Source organism: Rhinolophus hipposideros (assembly GCF_964194185.1).
Source record: "Rhinolophus hipposideros genome assembly, chromosome: 16".
Taxonomy (NCBI): domain Eukaryota; kingdom Metazoa; phylum Chordata; class Mammalia; order Chiroptera; family Rhinolophidae; genus Rhinolophus; species Rhinolophus hipposideros.
In genome coordinates, this window is record NC_138062.1 from 43,251,816 (window position 1) to 43,268,510 (window position 16,695).

A 16,695-nucleotide genomic window follows, 5' to 3' on the forward strand; every position below is an offset into this window, starting at 1 on the left:
TACAGTAAGTAGTGAAACCTTCCTCAGGCTCCTCACCCCTCCCTTCGCTCACAGCCCCCAACCCACAACTGCCCACACAGAGTGAGGTGTTGCCTGCCATCCGTGGGGACTCTGGTTGGCAGTTCTTTCCAGACGAAGAGAGCCTGTGCACTTTTTAGGGGCAGGAAAGTTTCCAGGGGCCACTTCTGCCGTCATGAACAAGAGCGAGGGATGAGGGCCCCATATCACCCAGGCTCACCTACTGTGTTTCCCCGAAAATAAGACCTAGCCGGACAATCAGCTCTAATGCATCTTTTGGAGCAAAAATTAATATAAGAGCCAGTCTTATTTTCCTACAAGATCTGGTCTTATCTAACATGAGACCGGGTCTTATATTAATTTTTGCTCCAAAAGACGCATTAGAGTTGCTTGTCTGGTTCGGTCTTATTCTCGGGGAACCAAGATAGTTAGAACATCAGCTGTCCCACACTCGGCTCTCCTCCACGCTTCCCACTAGAGTCTAACCCAGGGCTCACCGGCTACTCAGGAAATCTGTGCAACTGTTAGACAGAGTGAGGAAGATTTCAAAGGACAAGTATGAAAAAACATTCAGATATATTGTTAAGTGAAAAAGCAAAAACTTGAAGAACAGGTTGGAAGAGAGTTGAAGCCATTCTTTTTTGTATATTCCTTTCTGGAAGTTCATGTTCTCGCACATCCGTGGAAACTGGTTAGGGAGGAAGTGATGGAGGAGAAACTGAGAGTGGGCATAAGGCTGTAGTCAGAAGACAGGAGGGTAGTCAAGGTTTATGAACAGAATGGGCATCTGCCCGGGAAAGGGGACAGGATCAGGAATTTGACCACAGCCTAGCATCTGGGAGGTTTCAAATGTCTCCCCACCCATTGGCGCGGGCACAAACTAAATGAATCACACCTACAGGGGAGCTGCCTCCCGAGAAGTTGCGTCCCAGTTGGGAAATCAAGTAAGCTCTTCTTCTGATCCAGGAAGTTAATTTCACGGGAGAAATAATTACGTCGACCTGATTGGAGAAAGTCCACCCTGCCTCACATTCGCCGCCGACTGGGTTTCAGCGGTGCCAGTGGAGCAGGGCTGGGTGGGTACAGATAGCAACGCCAGGCATCCGCGCATCCCGCAGGCTGCGAGGCCTTCTGCGCCCCATGAAATCACAGACTCCCCCCGATGACGACCCTGCGGAGACCAGGAGCGCCCCCCAACAGCTCGGGGCAGCGGGGACACAGCGCGCTGGCCGCCACCCGAGCCCGGGCACCGCCGACTCCAGCCCCCGTGCGGGCGCGGGGAGCCAGGCTTCCGCTTTTGGGCCCCGCGGCCCAGGTTTTCGTCGTCGGCGTCGCTCTCCTGTGGCTGGTGAGTCCCCGTCGCCGTTCTTGGCTCGGGAAGGCGCGCGTGGTGACTGAGAGGGGACTGCGGAGTGGGGACGGTGGGTGCCCGCTCCGGAGACCGGGTGCCCGGGGCATGTCCGGGCAGAGTCCGGGGACGAGCGGGTGCCCGTCGCCCCGCAGGACCCACCGGCGGGAAGGGAGGAGGAGCCCGCGCTCCCCCTCCCGGTCCTTCGCGCACAAGCCTCAGCGAGTGATAGACGGATTGATTTTTCTTTCTTCTCTCTCTCTCTCCCCTTCCCGTCTCTCTAACTCTCTTTATTTGCCGCGTATTTAAATTCTAAAGCCTATTACAAATGGGTTAAACCTGCCGTCGTGGTTACTGTAAATTCTATGGATGTTTCTCACGTGCTGAGAAAATACTCCGGAAGGATTAAGTTGTGCTGGGAGTGAGGTTATGGGCACGTAATGTTGTAAATTGCTGTGTTAATTAAGTTTATAGTAAACCCGTGCACATGGTGAACAGCATACTCGATGGTAAGAAAAACGGCTCCACCAGATCCCTGGCGTTACCCTCACCCTCCCAGGCACTGGTTCGTGGGGCCCGAAAGCGCGTCGCCCTCACCTAAATGGGGTGACCGTCGATCACACCGTACAGCACATGCTGAACATCGGCTCCGCGCCAGGCATGGCTCCCCGGGCTGGGCCAAGCACGTGTGGTCTCCTTCCCTGGAGTTCACGGTCTCTCACTTCCCACTTCCGGTGGTTGCCCCTGATTAGGGAGCAAGGGGCAGGGCAGAAGCGGAGAGCTTGACCAAATGAAGTAACCAGGAGGAACAGAAATCAGTGACATTGAATACTCTGACAGGAACTACCCAGAGTTAATGCAGACCCGCAGGCTAAGGGTTCAGTCCCACAAGACTGCCCCCACTTCAGACATAAGTCCCACGCAGTGGTTCCCACGTTGCCCACACTTTTGTCAGGCTTGCCTGTAACTCAAGGGTCCCCACCACCCTGTCCTCATGTTTGATAACTTGCCGTAACAGCTCACAGAACTCAGGGTGACACGTTTATTGATTTATTATAAAGGATGTAGATGAAAAGCCACATGAAGAGGTACATAGGGCGAGGTGCGAGAGGCTCTCAAGTGCAGGAGCTTCTGTTTCTGTGGAGTTGGGGTACAGCACCCTCCTAGCATCACCACGATGTGTTCACCAACCTGGAAGCTCTCTGAACCCCATAGTTTAGGGATTTTCATGGAGCCTTTATCACATAGGCATCATCAATCATTAACCCAATCCCCACCTCCTTTCCCTTCTTGAAGGATGGGGGTGGGGCTGAACAAGCCAAACTTGGTCTTTCTAGTGACCAGTCCAGACCCTGAAACGGTTAAGGAGATCACCTGGAGCAGCCTCATTAGGACTAAAGAAGCTCCTATCCTGCATGGATGAGGAATTAGAGGGATTTAGGAGCTGTTTCAAGAACTGGGGGCAGAGACTAAACATACATACATACATATTTCTTGTTAGGTCACAAATACACACAATAAAAAGAGAATGGTTTTGTGAAACAATCAACAAAATTAATAAACCTCTAACTAGACTAACAAAGAAAAAAAGACAGAATGTAAAATCCCAGTATCAGGAACTAATGATGGATGTCACAACAGAGTCTGCATCCATTAAAAGGATATAAAGGGGATTTTATGAATAACTTTATGCCAATAACTTAGACAACTTGGATGAAATGGACAAGTCCTGGAAAACTACTACCTACAAAATGGACACAAAATGAAAATACAACCCGATTACCCTGTACCTATTTATGAATTGGAATTCATTACCTAGAAGCTTACCACAAAGAAAACTGTAGGCTTGAGCTGTTTCAATGGTAAATTCTAGAAATATTTATGGAAGCAATAACAACAATCTTACTCAAACCCTATCAGAAAACACAGGAGTTCTTCAGTGGTTTATGAGGCCGGCATAACCTAAACCCCAAACCAGAAAAAAACATTTCAAAAGAAGGAAAATACTGATCAGTATCCCTTTTAAAAATGGATGCAAAAATTCTTAACAAAATAGTGATGCAAATTCAACAATATTTAAATATGACAAATATCATGACATAGTGAGATTAATTTCAGGAATAAGTGTTGGATTAACATAAGAACATTAATCAGTGTTTTTTCACTATATTAACAGTGTTTAGGAGAAAAACTATGAACAGTTGAATAGATGCAGAAAAATAGATTTGGAATAGATGTGAGAACATTTACCTGTCTTTCAAGATCAAAGCTCTGACTATATTAGGACAGAAAGGAACTTCCTGCATCTGTTAAAGGCCATTTCCCTTTGGGTGTGTGTGGTGGGGGTGCAGACAAGAATGACCTGCCTGAGCAGGGGTCATGATGGAAATCTCTGGGATAATGCTAATGTTCCATGATCTAGATGGAGGATTTGAGTTCTACAAGAGTACGCAGTTTTCAAAACTCTTCGAGTGGTTCCCTTAACAATTGTGTTCATTCGTTGCATATTTTACCATTTTTTTAAAAAAACTGTAAACAATATTGAATGCTTGTTAGTGCAATACATGCTGAAGTATTAAGAGAAATGTACCAAATCTGCAACAGAATTTCATCATTAAAGTAAAACAGATGAATGGACAGAGGATGGATAGAGAAAGCAATATGTGATAAAGCAAATATAGAAAATAGTAGTTATAGAGTCCAGGAGGTGAGTGTATGGGAGTTCATTGTACGGGTCTTTAAACTTATTAAGTGCTTGAACATGATGATAATTAAATGTTGAGGCAAAGAATCCATGAGAGGAGAACCAGGGAAGACAGGAAGGCATAGCACTGTGCGAGCAGAGAAAAGAGACTCAGACATTGCCTGGAAAAGAGAGGACTCAGGGAAACGGGGGAGCTTAGCTGCCACCAAGTACGCGACAGACTTTTATCTGGGAGAGGGCTGCTTTTATCTTGTTTCCATTCCCGCAGCTGGACTGGGCTCAGCGTAGACTGTTTTTGTTTTAACTTTTTCTTTTTTGCTTAATTTCACCTTCCACACTCCTCTGTTAAAGTTGCAAAAGCTAAACAAAATACCAGTCACACAGGTAGAGGAAATACCTTTTTTTTTGAACCAGTAGAAAAATCAGTGCTGACATGATAAATGATATGACTGAATAGTTCAGTGTTTATTTTCTACAAATGAGGACAGTCACGCCCGTAAACATCAGTACCTTCAAAATCAGCACATAACCACATTAAAGTCCTCCGACCCCACTCAATTTCATGTCATTTTCAACACAGAGATCCTGACCCAAATCCCTATGCAGCTATTCCCTCTACCTGTGCGACTGGTATTTTGTGGTACGTTGACAGCCTCATTTTGGAGACAGCGTGTCAGGTTAAAATCAGAGTTTATTTTGTAATGTGTGATACTGTATCCTGATTTTTTAAAAAGTGTGCACCTAGTATTAACCCTCATTACTAAAAATACTTGTGAGAGGGAGAGAGAGAGAGAGAGAGAGAGAGAGAGAGAAAGAGAATAAAAGAACTGAAAGACACAAAATAATGGATACTATCTCTAAATAAGGGGGTGACACATAGTTTTTGTATTCTTATAAAAACTTGCCTTGCCCGTATTTTCTGGAATAAATATATTGTTTTAGTGTAAGAGACATGTATTTTTTTGTTTTAGTGTAAGAGAAAAGAATACCGAAAATTTTTTCTAGTGTAAGTTACTTGCTAGCACCAAAGGCCAAGGGACAAACATGAATGCAAAAGAATGAGAGTTTAGAACTAAAGGAAAGGTCCCAGTTCTGTTTGCTTTTGGCAGGTGGGGTGAAGGGAAAGTGAGAGGGATCCTGAGAGGGAGGAGGGTCTGGAAGCCACTCATGCCCATCCCTGCTTTTTCTGCACAGGTTTCCCGTGCCTCAGCCATGACCACAGGGCAGGACAGAGTTCACCAGCAACGAGCTGCCTCACAAGTATGGAAGCGTAGCGTCTCGGACAGGTGGTGTCCTCCAGGTACATTCTAAGTGTGATCTCCAACCCTACCCCTCCCATAGTTCCTGGTTCTGTATCCACAGGTTATTTATTAGATGCCTTCTGTGTGCCAGGCACTGTGCTAGTGGAGGGCACGAGACCCCTGACCTTCTGGAACTCTTCTTTTGGGATGGTATCTAGTCAGGCAGATGAATGTGAAATCAGAGAGAGGAAATAGGAACTGTGAAGGAAATTCTGTGGTGAGTGGAAGAGACCATGTTGGTGAGGCTTCTGGGTGTGGTGAACTTGGTGCAGACAGCCACTGTCTTTGGTGCTGAGAGCCAGGTAGAGTGGTCCTGAGCCTCCCAGCAACCATGGCCGCAGGGACCACGGGGTGGGCTTGAATAGGCAAACAGATGGGGCACCTGGGGTGGGTGGGGGGGTGAAGAGCTCACAAGGACAGGTGGAAGCAAATCTCACACCCTCAATGTGGAGGGAGCATGGGTTTCATTTTTTGAGTGATATTAAAGTTGCAACAGCTAAGCAAAAACTTTTTTTTCTATTAAATAAAGTAAAATATCTGAATGCTTTATATTAATAACATGTTGGAACGATACCATGTTGGATATTTTAGGTTAAAAATACATAGTTCAAATTCCTCTGACCTCTTTCACTTTACTTTTTTAACACGGCAACTATGAATGTGTGGCTTATAATACATTTCTGTTGGCAGTGCTGGTCTAAGGTATGTGGTAGATATAGAAATGGAGAAAAAACTAAGGCCAGGTAGCATGGATTTTGCTGTTTGGATTCCCTTGATGGCTGAAAGTGGTGTCACCTCGCCACCACTGCCAGCCCCTGGGAGTCCTGTGGGGGTTCACTCACCAGCTTTCCTCTGTGTTCCCAGGATCCTATCTATCAGAATTCAGTGGAAACTGTACACCATGCACACGCGGGATGGATTTCACCAGCCATGTGAACAACCTCTCTTCTTGCGAAGTCTGTTCTAGATGTGGTCCAGGTAGAGACCCTGTCGACCCCATGAGTACAGTTTGGGTGCCGGGTGATGCGATGGGAATTATATCAAATGGGGAGTCAGCAACCTGATTTCCAGCCCAACTTGGTCCTCACCATCCCCATTTTCATGATATGTCTTAGGTCAATAAAATCAAATGAAAACAGAAATTATGTTTATAATGCATGGCCTCACAGTAGGGAAATCTTTTAGACCCTCAGTTGGAAGGAGGGTGATAGTCTGTCCCTTGATGGGGGGACTCTAGTTACAGCATAGGTGTGGCCGAGTGGAAAAGTGCTGGTTCAAGCTGGGACATGGCTCTTAGGCCTGTGCTCCGTGCTCCTGGCCAGTGCTCCACCTCCCTCAGCCTTTCCGGCCCAAGGCCCCTCCGCCTGTCCAGCAGAGCTAGGTTTTGGGACCCAAGGGTTCCTCTCCACCCAGTGTCTCTCAGATTATACCCCGCCCATCTTAATGACCCCGTGAGCTAATAGATATTTCTTCCCAATCCGGATGTAGTAAATAATGAATCGTGGCCCACTTTACATGCCTCTATTGGTAACAGGTGAACAGTGGCTATTCTTTGTGTGCAGGAAATGGCCCCCACATTACTTGGTTAACAGTGAATGGGAATGTGGGTGGTGAAAAAGGATAGAGGGACATGTGAGGGAAACACATCCCCCAAATGTTGTCCTTTGTCTCCAGATGAAGAGGAGATAAGTTCATGTACCCCGATCAAAGACAGGGAGTGTCAATGCAAACCTGGCACGTACCTCGAAGAAAATTCCCCTGAGTTATGCCAGCCATGCAGCACTCGGTGAGACATGGGAGACAAAGGGTCCCTCAACAACTCAAGGGAACCACCAGAGAGACGCCCCCACACCCCCTCATGACTTCATGCTCCTTTGGGGTCTTCTGAGCCTACAGTGGCCCCTCCTCGGCCATCTGCATGTCCTCACACTGCCCCCAGCAGTGCCCCCTTCCCACACCTCCTCAGCACGTTTCCCCTTGGCAGGTGGAGTTTTCCACTTGCACAGCAGGCTGCTTCTTAGGGCACATGGTACTTTTAGGAGCCCTCAGAAATGATTGAATTGTTTGTTTTGGAAATCTGAAGGAAATAACATGGAATAGACTCCAACCTGGGTTATGTCAACCTTTATTCCAATTCAGTCAGAAAATATATTTTTAAATACTTCATATTCAGGGAAGGTCTATGAAGAAAAAAGTACCTACAACCTACAAAGTCAGAACAAGACTGACCTTGTAGGTCCTTCAAGATTCCCTAATCCCAGGCCCCTATGATCTCAATGAGATGCATCATTTCCCTAGTTTTTGGATTTAGGGGCCAGTAGTGATTCAGTCTCCCCTGATCTCCAGTTTGGCTGTGATTGGTAGGGACAGTCAACAGGTGGAGGACGAGAGGTTCCTTGTATGAAAGGTGGACTGGAAGGCGAGGCTCAGCTTGTGCCCACAGGGCTTCTGGCTGTTGACCTAGAGTGAGGTACGTCCTCCTGGGGGCTCCCCCTGCAGCCCGGGCGGCTCAGTGCAGGCCTCACGCTGTAGGCCAGCTCCTGTAGAAGGTGCAGTTCTGAACACTTAGCTGGAGCCCTACGGGCTAAAGTGCCATGCTCGGCTCCTTCTCGACCCCAGCAGGAAGATCATGCTGTCCACTACACTAGTCACTAGGCCTGTGCGGGAATGGAGCACTTCAAACGGTTTCCCTGAATGGAGATATGTTGTGAGTGAAAACTACACACTGGATTTCAAGGCAAAGTGGGGGGACCCCTCATGCAGACAGGAATAGATTGTTCTTGCTCCACTCTCCTGTCAGGGGACACTGGGCAGGAGGTTGCTCCCTCTTTCTCCTCCTCTTACCTCACAGAACCTCCTCACAACCTCCCTATGTCTGTGCCTAGGTGTCCTGATGGCGAGGTCGAGGCTGAGCCCTGTACGCCCTGGAGCAACCTCCAGTGTGTCAAACAAGAATCAGGTACCCAGGCCATCGGGGAGGCACCGGTTCCTGGAAAGCCAGTGACCACCAGCCTGGGGCCGCCCACCACTTCCTCTCCCTCGTCAGGCAGTTCACAGTGGATGATTGCAACTGGATTGGTACTTGCAAGTATTCTGCTGCTGCTGCTGCTGCTGCTGAGTGCATATGCATGTGTACGTTGTCACTGGAGACCCAGCCTTCAAGGTGAGGTTGGCTGGAGGATAGGGAGGCTCTGCCACTCTCTGCTGCCTCCCTCACTTCCTGCTGTTTCTCAGACAGAAAGACCCTTCCCTCCATATCTCAAATCCCTGTTGTTCTCTGGCCTGGCTTTCATCTCCTTCCCTGTGACCACCCTCCACCTCCCCCCACCTGCACCTCTTCAGGGTTGGGATCATCAGTTCCCCTGTTTCAGGGCTGACAGTCACTTCATCTCCCTGGCCACGTCTGGGAAGGCAAGACCTGTTCTTCAGGGCCCCCAGCAGGACAGAGAGGTGTCAATTGGATGACAAAAGTCAGGAGGAGAGGGTCAGGTGTGTTTATACAACTTTGGTCAGAGCAGAACCCAGCAGATATTTGAATCATGTTTAGTTTTACCTCTTTCCCTTTCTCCCCCCCTCCTGAGAGTGTTCCAGAGTTGGACAGTCCCTTCCTAGCTGCTTGTTCAGTGTCTGAGCCCCCAGCCCAGCACTGTCCCCAGCGCTGTCCTTATGGAGGGACGTGCTACTGAGAGGGCCCTCCCCACTCTAAGGCAGACACCCCTTCTCTTCCAGATAGTGGAGTGGACCCCGAGTGCATGAACAAAGTGAGTTGGTTTCTCCAGGACCTGGTGGCATCAGCCCTCAGGAACTGCTTCCTGCCCACAGAAGACCCTGGATGGGCTTGGTCCCAATTTGTCCTGTACTGCTGTCCCTGGCTGTCTCAAGTGTCCTGGGGGGCCTGCCCTAACTATAAGAGGAATAGATTGGGAGGAGTGGCCCTTTGGGAGGGGCCCACAGGCCTGGGGTCAGTGCTAAGCCCTGTCTTTCCTGCTGCTTGTGACACCCTCACCCATAGCCCTGCACCCTGGGGGATGAGGGTGTCAGGCAGAGGTGCTGAACCCGCTTAGCAGAACACCAGGGTTCTGGTGCCAGCAGCAGAGTTCTGGATGTGCTGAGACTGTGCCAGTCTGAGGGGACAGCCTTGGGAGGGCGTGGGACAGCAGAACCTACGGTGTCCCCTGAGACCCTGCATGGAGCCTGGGTGTGGACTCCTGAGTCAGGTCTTTGCCTTCCCAAGGTCATTTTCTGGTGCTCATGTCCCCCAAGAGGGCCTGGGGTTCTGGATAATTCCCGCAACAAGATCATCAGCAGCAGAAACTCACTGTCCACGCAGGCCTCTGAGCAGGAACTGGGACACCAGGAGCCTGCAGAGCTGGAACGTGTCCTCATACAGTCCCCGGTGGAAGCAGAGAGTCTGCTGGTGAGTGGGTGACAGCCATGAGGGGCCCTGGCCTTCTACTTTTCCAGAACTGTGGTAGAAACAGGGGAAGGCCGATGCTGGTCTGGTCGCCTGTCCCCTGGGGACGTGGTGATGGAGGGAAACCACGACCGGCAGGGGAAGGGTCTGCATGCACAGGGAGCCCGCCACCCGATATGTGGACTGTCAGCTCTACGGAATGTTCCTGTTTATTGTCTGTAGAGTGTTCCCCATATCCCTAGAGTATAGAATAGGCAGCCACAGAGTGAGCTATTCTGATGAAGGTTGAATGATGGCATTAGAGCTACAGAACATCCCATTGTGTGACTGTTACATAATTTTAAGCCATTCCTTATAATATTCAGAATTTCAAATTTATTTCAAAATTAAGTTTATTCAATAAATATTTGTCTCCATTTTTGATTATCTTTGTAGACTCGCTTCCTAGAACGAGTAAAATTTCTTTGTCGGTGTGTTGAACTTCGTTTTACTGTAACACACACACACTCACACTCACACACTCACACTCACACACTCACACTCACTCTCACTCTCACACACACAGACACAGACACCCACAGTTTTGGATCATATCAGTTGAACAGGTTTAATATGACATTAGTAATCTTTTTTGGTAACTAGAAAAATATCGACTACTACTTAGTTTTCTTTGACTCTTTGCAAGTATTGTAGTCTTGTCTATGAAAGTGTTCTTCTTAGACATGCTCTCGGGATCTTACACTCATACAGGTTTGTTCTTGCACTGGTCTAATATTTTAATGTGCAGAATTTGTATGTGGAGTAATTAATCTATGGGTACATTTATGTTTTCAATGCTCACATGCTTTGAAAGTCCTTCATGCAGAAAAAAATAAAACAAATTTCTCTAATTACTTAGATAGGCTCTTTAAAGAATTTAACTTGTAGATAGCTAGTACTATATAATATGAATGAAATTTATTTTGTGATAAGACATGTCATGAGGTGCTCCCTGACTTGTTCTGAGTCCCCGTCTCATTCCAGATACTCCATTTAGATACTGATTCCCCCACATTCATCTGCCTATCTCCCTCCTTTATTACCTGTGAATGGTTATATGGCAGTTATCTCTTTTCACCTTTATATTTCCTTTCTGTTCTTTTTTTTGTATCTATATACCTCATTTAAAAAATCCTAAAGATAAGTGATAAAACAGGAAACCAACCAGCAAAAATGGTCAATAATCCCTCCATCTAATTTAATCACTTTGACACATTTTGAAAGTACTTAAAACATATCCACACTAAGAAAATTTACATAGTACAGAAAGGTTTTCAGTGAGTAGTGAAATCTGCCACACTCTTCTCCAGCCTCTGGCTTTTTTATTTCAGTTAACAACAAGAGAAAATTTCTTGTGATTCTTTCCCAATATCTTTATATATATGCCGTCTGAGTGTGTGTGAGTGTGTGTGTGTGTATTCATACATATGTACACCAGCATATTTTATTTACACAAAAGGGATTCTCTGATTTGTAATACTCTGCCATGAAACTTTCTAGTATGTTTTCCTATCTGATAGAGAAAATTTCACGTCCCTGTTTTCAAAATTTATTATTTACACCCACATGAAATTTAGAATTATACATCAGCTTTCCTCTTAAATTTCCAAAAATTTCCTTGAATTTCCAAAAATTCATTGATTGTATGTTACATTACCTTAAATTCATAAATTAATGTATGAAGAATCTTTTTAATATTCTATATTTTTCTTATGAAAGGAGATAACCTGTCAAATCAAGTGTTTTCTAACACCTCAACTAGGTATGTGTTTTCCTTTAGATGAAGTCCTTCTATTTCTTGTCGAGGCTGTGGCTTTGTATTACCTGTGTTCTATAACATTATGAGCTGAATAGTTATGGGACTCTCTTTTCTCCTTTATTGTCACCTACAATTTCAACACTCATCCATATATATGTTCATATTTAAGTATTGTTGTTTAATCCTTAGAGTTTTATAAGAACACAATCATACAGAAAACAATGACTATTTTCTCCACTCCCCTCAGAGCTCCCACCTCGTGTTTTTGTTCTGCTTCTTGCTATAAGGGTCGGGATGCCCAGAACAATGTTCAGGGATGGTGACAGCAGGCAGGTGTTTTAGTCTCATTTGAACTTTGCTGGGGAGGCCTCCACTGTCGCTCGTGGGAAGGACATTGGCCCTTGTTTTATATGGGAATTCTCATCATTGTGGATGCAGCCCTTATTTCTGAGGTGTTTTTTAAAACACGAAATTGGAGGTTAAATTTACCAAATGCTTTTTCAGTGTCTCTGGAAAATATGTAAGGCTTTCATTTCCCTTAGACTATTATTTTGGACCATTATTATTGGTCAAGACGCGTTCACTGTCATGGAATAAACACTTACTTAGATTTCCCCAAATGCCCCGTTATGTATTCTTCATTTGAGTCACATAAGTGCCTGTGAGGGAGTGACTGTCTCCTGATGGGGTGATGGGAGTGGACCAGAAGGGGCAGAAGGGAACTGTGTGGGGTGGTGGCGATGTTTCATGTCTTGACTGGGTGATGGTTACTCACGTGTATACAGTTGTCCAGCTGGAACAGACACTTAAGGAGTGAGCATTACCACAAAGAACGTGGGCCTCCATGGGCACACAAGCCACAGCCTGTCAGAGGTACAGGGTAGGAGGTTCCTCTCCATCTCCATAGAGACCTGGGAAGGGAGGTGGGTGCCCCAGGTCACACAGCTGGCTGATTGTCAGGCTCACTTCTGGAATCCAGGACTCCTGACTGGGACCAACGGAACTCGCCGCTGTTTTTCACAGGAACCAGCAGGAGCTGAAGGGTCTCAGATGAGAAAGGAGCCGTTGGTTCCAGCAAATGATGCAGACCTCATTGAAGTGAGTGTTTTATTGGGTGGAATGGAGCAGGAGTGGAGGGAAGAGGGCTATATCCTCACTGCCATCCCCGTCGCTGTTAGAGCAGTACAGAGCTGAGGATGCTGGAAGCAGGGGGCCTATGCTAATTGTCACTGGGACGCTGGGACCTAAATCCTCCCATCCCCCCACTTCTCCCTCACTGCACCCCATCCCATCCCTTCACATCAGTGTTCTGTACCTCCCTGTCCTTCCCTCCAATGCCTCCTCCCTTGTGTTTCAGGGCCAGGTCTACGCACCATGAGGGCACCTACGGGGCTGTGCTGTCCAGCAGGCCACCCACTGGCCCCAGGAGGCTGCCGAGCACATGACCTGCGGTTAGACAAATCTGAAGAGTTGACTGTACTAGATACAATATTTCAAAGAATTTTGGAAAAAAGAAAGTGAAATGCTCATTAACAACTTTTTTCATGTTGATTACGTGTTGAGTTGTTAATATTTAGAATACACTGAGTTAGTACCATATAGTATAACAATTAATATCACCTGTTTCTTTTTATTTTCTTCAATGCACCTATTGAAAAAATACGAATGAGTATTCCTGACTCGCGTTATATTTCTCTGGGTCAGTGGTGTGCAGTGCATTCCACACACATCTCATTTAATTAGTGAAATGAGTGGGGTTTGCTCCATTTTAGCTTACATTCTTGCTCAACATATGTCCCCATCCAGCCCTGCCACAGTTTGTGGGTGAGGCTGTACTGGGTCCGAAGCTAGAGATCTTGCCACATCCAGGCCCTTGTTCTGTGCACAGATACAGGTGTGGCAGCCCTGGGACCTTACTCTCAGGACAAGCTCAGTTTCCCTCCTCTGAGGGACCATTGCACCACAGTCTGTCCCAGCCTGTGTCTCCTGTCTCACACTGCTCTCACTCTCCATGATGTCCGTCTACCCTCCCAGGTGGGCTAATCAACCCTCCATTAGGACCGGAGTCTTTATTGATCTTGACTCCTCGCAGTGCCATAGGTGTAGGTAAGACCCAGACAGGGATGGCCCAATGCACTTTTGATTGGAAGCAAGTAAGGCGCGCAGAGACACAGGTTACCAGCAGGGGGCGCTCGGGTCTAGGCCTGATTGAGGATGCTGTGCCCTTTCTAAAGGGTATCCACCTCGCCTGACTGTCTCTGTGGCTTCCCCCCACCTAGGCCTGAGGCTGTTCTTTGATTACTTCACAAAAGTCGTGCCCTTCACGTCCTGGAACCCGCTCATGAGGCTGTTGGGCCTCAACGACAATGATATCTACGTCGCCAGAGCTCAGGTCTTGAACCCCAGGGAAGCCTTGTATGAAATGCTAGTGACCTGGCTCAGCCACAAGGGGCGGGCTGCCTCGGTCAACACCCTGCTGGACGCCTTGGAAACACTTGGGGAAAGACACGCAAAGGAGTTGATTCAGGACCACCTGGTGGGCTCTGGGAAGTATGTCTATGAAGAAGATGGGGCATGCTCTGCTCTGTCCTGAGTGAAAAGAATCTCTTTAGGAAACTGGAGCTTTCCTAGTTATCTTTTCTTCTGGAAGAAGAAGCATGATTGGACACCAGTCTGGAAGACGCAGCAGGTACTTGAAGAAACCCTACCATCCAAAAGCCTACAGCTCTTGGAATGTTCTAGAACTTTTTCAATGCACTTGAAGTAATTTTTATTCATAGAAATGTTTGATATTATAAACAAACTCTGGAAATGTGTATAAGATTCAATGAGAAGTATAGTTTTATGTTCATGTGTGTACTGAGAGTTGTTTTAGGATGTTATTCTTTTCAGTTCATGGCATTTTTTCATCTAATAGACTTGCACTGTTACCTGTATTTATTATATTGTAAGATCCATCCATGTTGCTAGGTGTCCATTTACTTCTAACTTTGTGATCTGAATCTTTCTATTTTTATATTTTTGTGTTTATACGAGCATAGAAATTTTGTGGAAATGTATTCATTTTTTACATGGATTATCATGGTAGAAATATGCAAAAATATAAAAGTGGAAGAAAGGAGGAAAAAGTCCCCCCTATAGGCACTGGTGATTCCCAGTTCTCCTTCACATGTAGTTTGAGCTTGTCCAGGATTAGGTGACTGGCACATTCCACAGGGACCACTCTTTCCCACTTGATACTTGTGTAGGTGCATGAATATTTATAATATCTATAGACAAAAGTTTACAAGTGACCAGAGACGTATCCACGTGCAGCCCTGTGTCCCTGGGTGTCCCTGACCTGGGAAGTTGTACATAAGCCTCATTCTCATCTATGGACGTGGGTGAGGAGTGTGGGAATTGGGTGAGATCTAAGGTACTAAATGCATTCTATGTCCTGTGCCATTTGGGACATGTTAATGAATCTTCAGCCTCATTTGGGCTCAGAGGAGAAAGGACAGGGATCTGGTCTCCGGGAGGAAGAGTGGACGGTGCTCATGATTAGTGTTAAATATTTACCAACTCAGTACTAGATGGACCCTCTTTCTTCTGGTGGTTTGTGAATCTGAGCCCCAGAACTGCCTCTTTGGGTCCAGATTGGCTGTTTAAGGATGTAAGCACCTGCCTTCTGCATAAACAACTCAACACATAATACCAATTCTTAAATACTGTGAATTATAGGCCTAGTATGACTGAGATCTTAAGGTTTGCCCTTGTATCATTTTTTCTTATTTTTAAAATCTTCAGAAACTCTCTCAGCCCTTCTTTCCCAAAACCCTTTTCCATCGTATTCCAGACTCATGAGTATAATTTTATGGAGGAAACAATTCTCAGGGCTTTTGTTCTTTTCCATGTCAAGACTGTGTGTGGTCTTGTTCCAGGTCTGGTGTGACTGGACCAAAACTGGAATTGGTTAAACATTTGGGCATGTTCAGGGAATGGTGTCCATGGAGTTTTTAGGAAAGGGTGACTCTGTGGCCTTGGTACTTACACTCTTATTTCTTTCTGATGTCACTCCCTGGCCTCCCCTTTCCTGAAAGACACAGGTGTCTCCTGCTTTTGCTGTTCCTTCTGTGCAAGAGGCTCTGCCTTTGTACATTCAGATGGAGATGTGAAGGAATTTTTGTCAGTCAGGTTTCAGCTCAGTTGTCCCTTTCGCAGAGAGCTTGAGTGTTCTTCTAAAGTGTTACTTTTGTCAGTGTTTGTCAGCTTTATTCGTTTCTTTACATATCTATTGTGTATCTTCCACCAGACAGAAGTTTCGTGAGCCCGTGAAATTGGTTCTTTATAGCTTGCTACCCAGTGCAAGTATGATACTTTTAAGATTTTATTTATTGATTGGGCATCCTTTCATGTTTCTCTCTAGTGGAGGGACCCACTTTTGAAGAGTTTGTTGGAAATATTAAACCATATAAAGAAGGCCAGTATGTATAAAATACTCATGTACTTAGGAATTTGTGACCAAATTAAATAAGGAACCTTATATAAAAAGAGGTATGGAGTTTTTTTCCTTCCCCATCATCTCCTTCTCCGCTGAGTGAAATGAAGAGTACAAGGCTATATCTTGCTGTGGGGCTCACTCCTTTTTTTCCTTCTTGATGTCTTCTGCTTGCCCCGCTTTGGTGGGTTTCCTGCCCTGACTCTGGATTTCCAGGTGAGGTTCATGGGGGTTTTTCACCTCCTCCTCCCTCCCTCTCTTTCACTCAGGGAGAGGGACCCCAGCCCTGGCGGGCTCTCCCACAGCCTCCCCAGCTGGTATCTGTCCTGCATGGTGCAGACCAGCTCTGACAGAGCAGTTGGGAAGGGGCTGTGGGTTCTTGAGGGATGAGCTGGCCCTGATTTCTGGGGTCGATCTGTGACCGCTCTATCCCAATCCTTCACAACTCTCTTTGCCATCCTTCCTCATCTCAGGCGTAACCTTTCTTTGTTCCTGCTCACTTGTTCCCTTTTCTCCTCCCTTTTCCCTATAGCAGCAGTAGGTGCTGTTCTTTGCAGAGGACTCCTCTTCTCCAGCTCTGAGTCTTTTTTCTTGACCTTTGATCCCTATTTTATCCCTCCAACACACACATAACC

General features: G+C 46.4%; 1 protein-coding gene across 2 annotated transcripts; it reads left to right on the forward strand.

The window, feature by feature from the left end:
- The first annotated feature begins 893 nt into the window (after positions 1-893).
- Positions 894-16,108, forward strand: LOC308508884 (tumor necrosis factor receptor superfamily member 10A-like). 2 transcript variants are annotated; one of them, XM_081076300.1, is made up of 10 exons: positions 894-1,366; positions 5,265-5,370; positions 6,236-6,349; positions 7,046-7,157; positions 8,257-8,330; positions 8,418-8,534; positions 9,101-9,132; positions 9,606-9,788; positions 12,607-12,681; positions 12,941-16,108. In XM_081076300.1, exons 1-10 carry the CDS (start codon positions 1,181-1,183, stop codon positions 12,959-12,961), a joined length of 1,020 nt encoding a protein of 339 aa, XP_080932426.1. In that variant the 5' UTR covers positions 894-1,180; the 3' UTR covers positions 12,962-16,108. The 2 variants fall into 2 exon arrangements, with proteins under 2 accessions (XP_080932426.1, XP_080932425.1); XM_081076299.1 differs by having other exon boundaries at positions 8,257-8,534.
- The last annotated feature ends 587 nt before the right edge of the window (positions 16,109-16,695 follow it).

Bases quoted from the DNA above. Each gene is read 5' to 3' on its own strand.
- LOC308508884 (XM_081076299.1), top strand. From the start codon at position 1,181: ATGACGACCCTGCGGAGACCAGGAGCGCCCCCCAACAGCTCGGGGCAG. The intron at 1,367-5,264 runs GTGAGTCCCCGT...TTTTCTGCACAG, and splicing joins GCGTCGCTCTCCTGTGGCTG to GTTTCCCGTGCCTCAGCCAT. The intron at 8,535-9,100 runs GTGAGGTTGGCT...CTTCTCTTCCAG, and splicing joins CTGGAGACCCAGCCTTCAAG to ATAGTGGAGTGGACCCCGAG.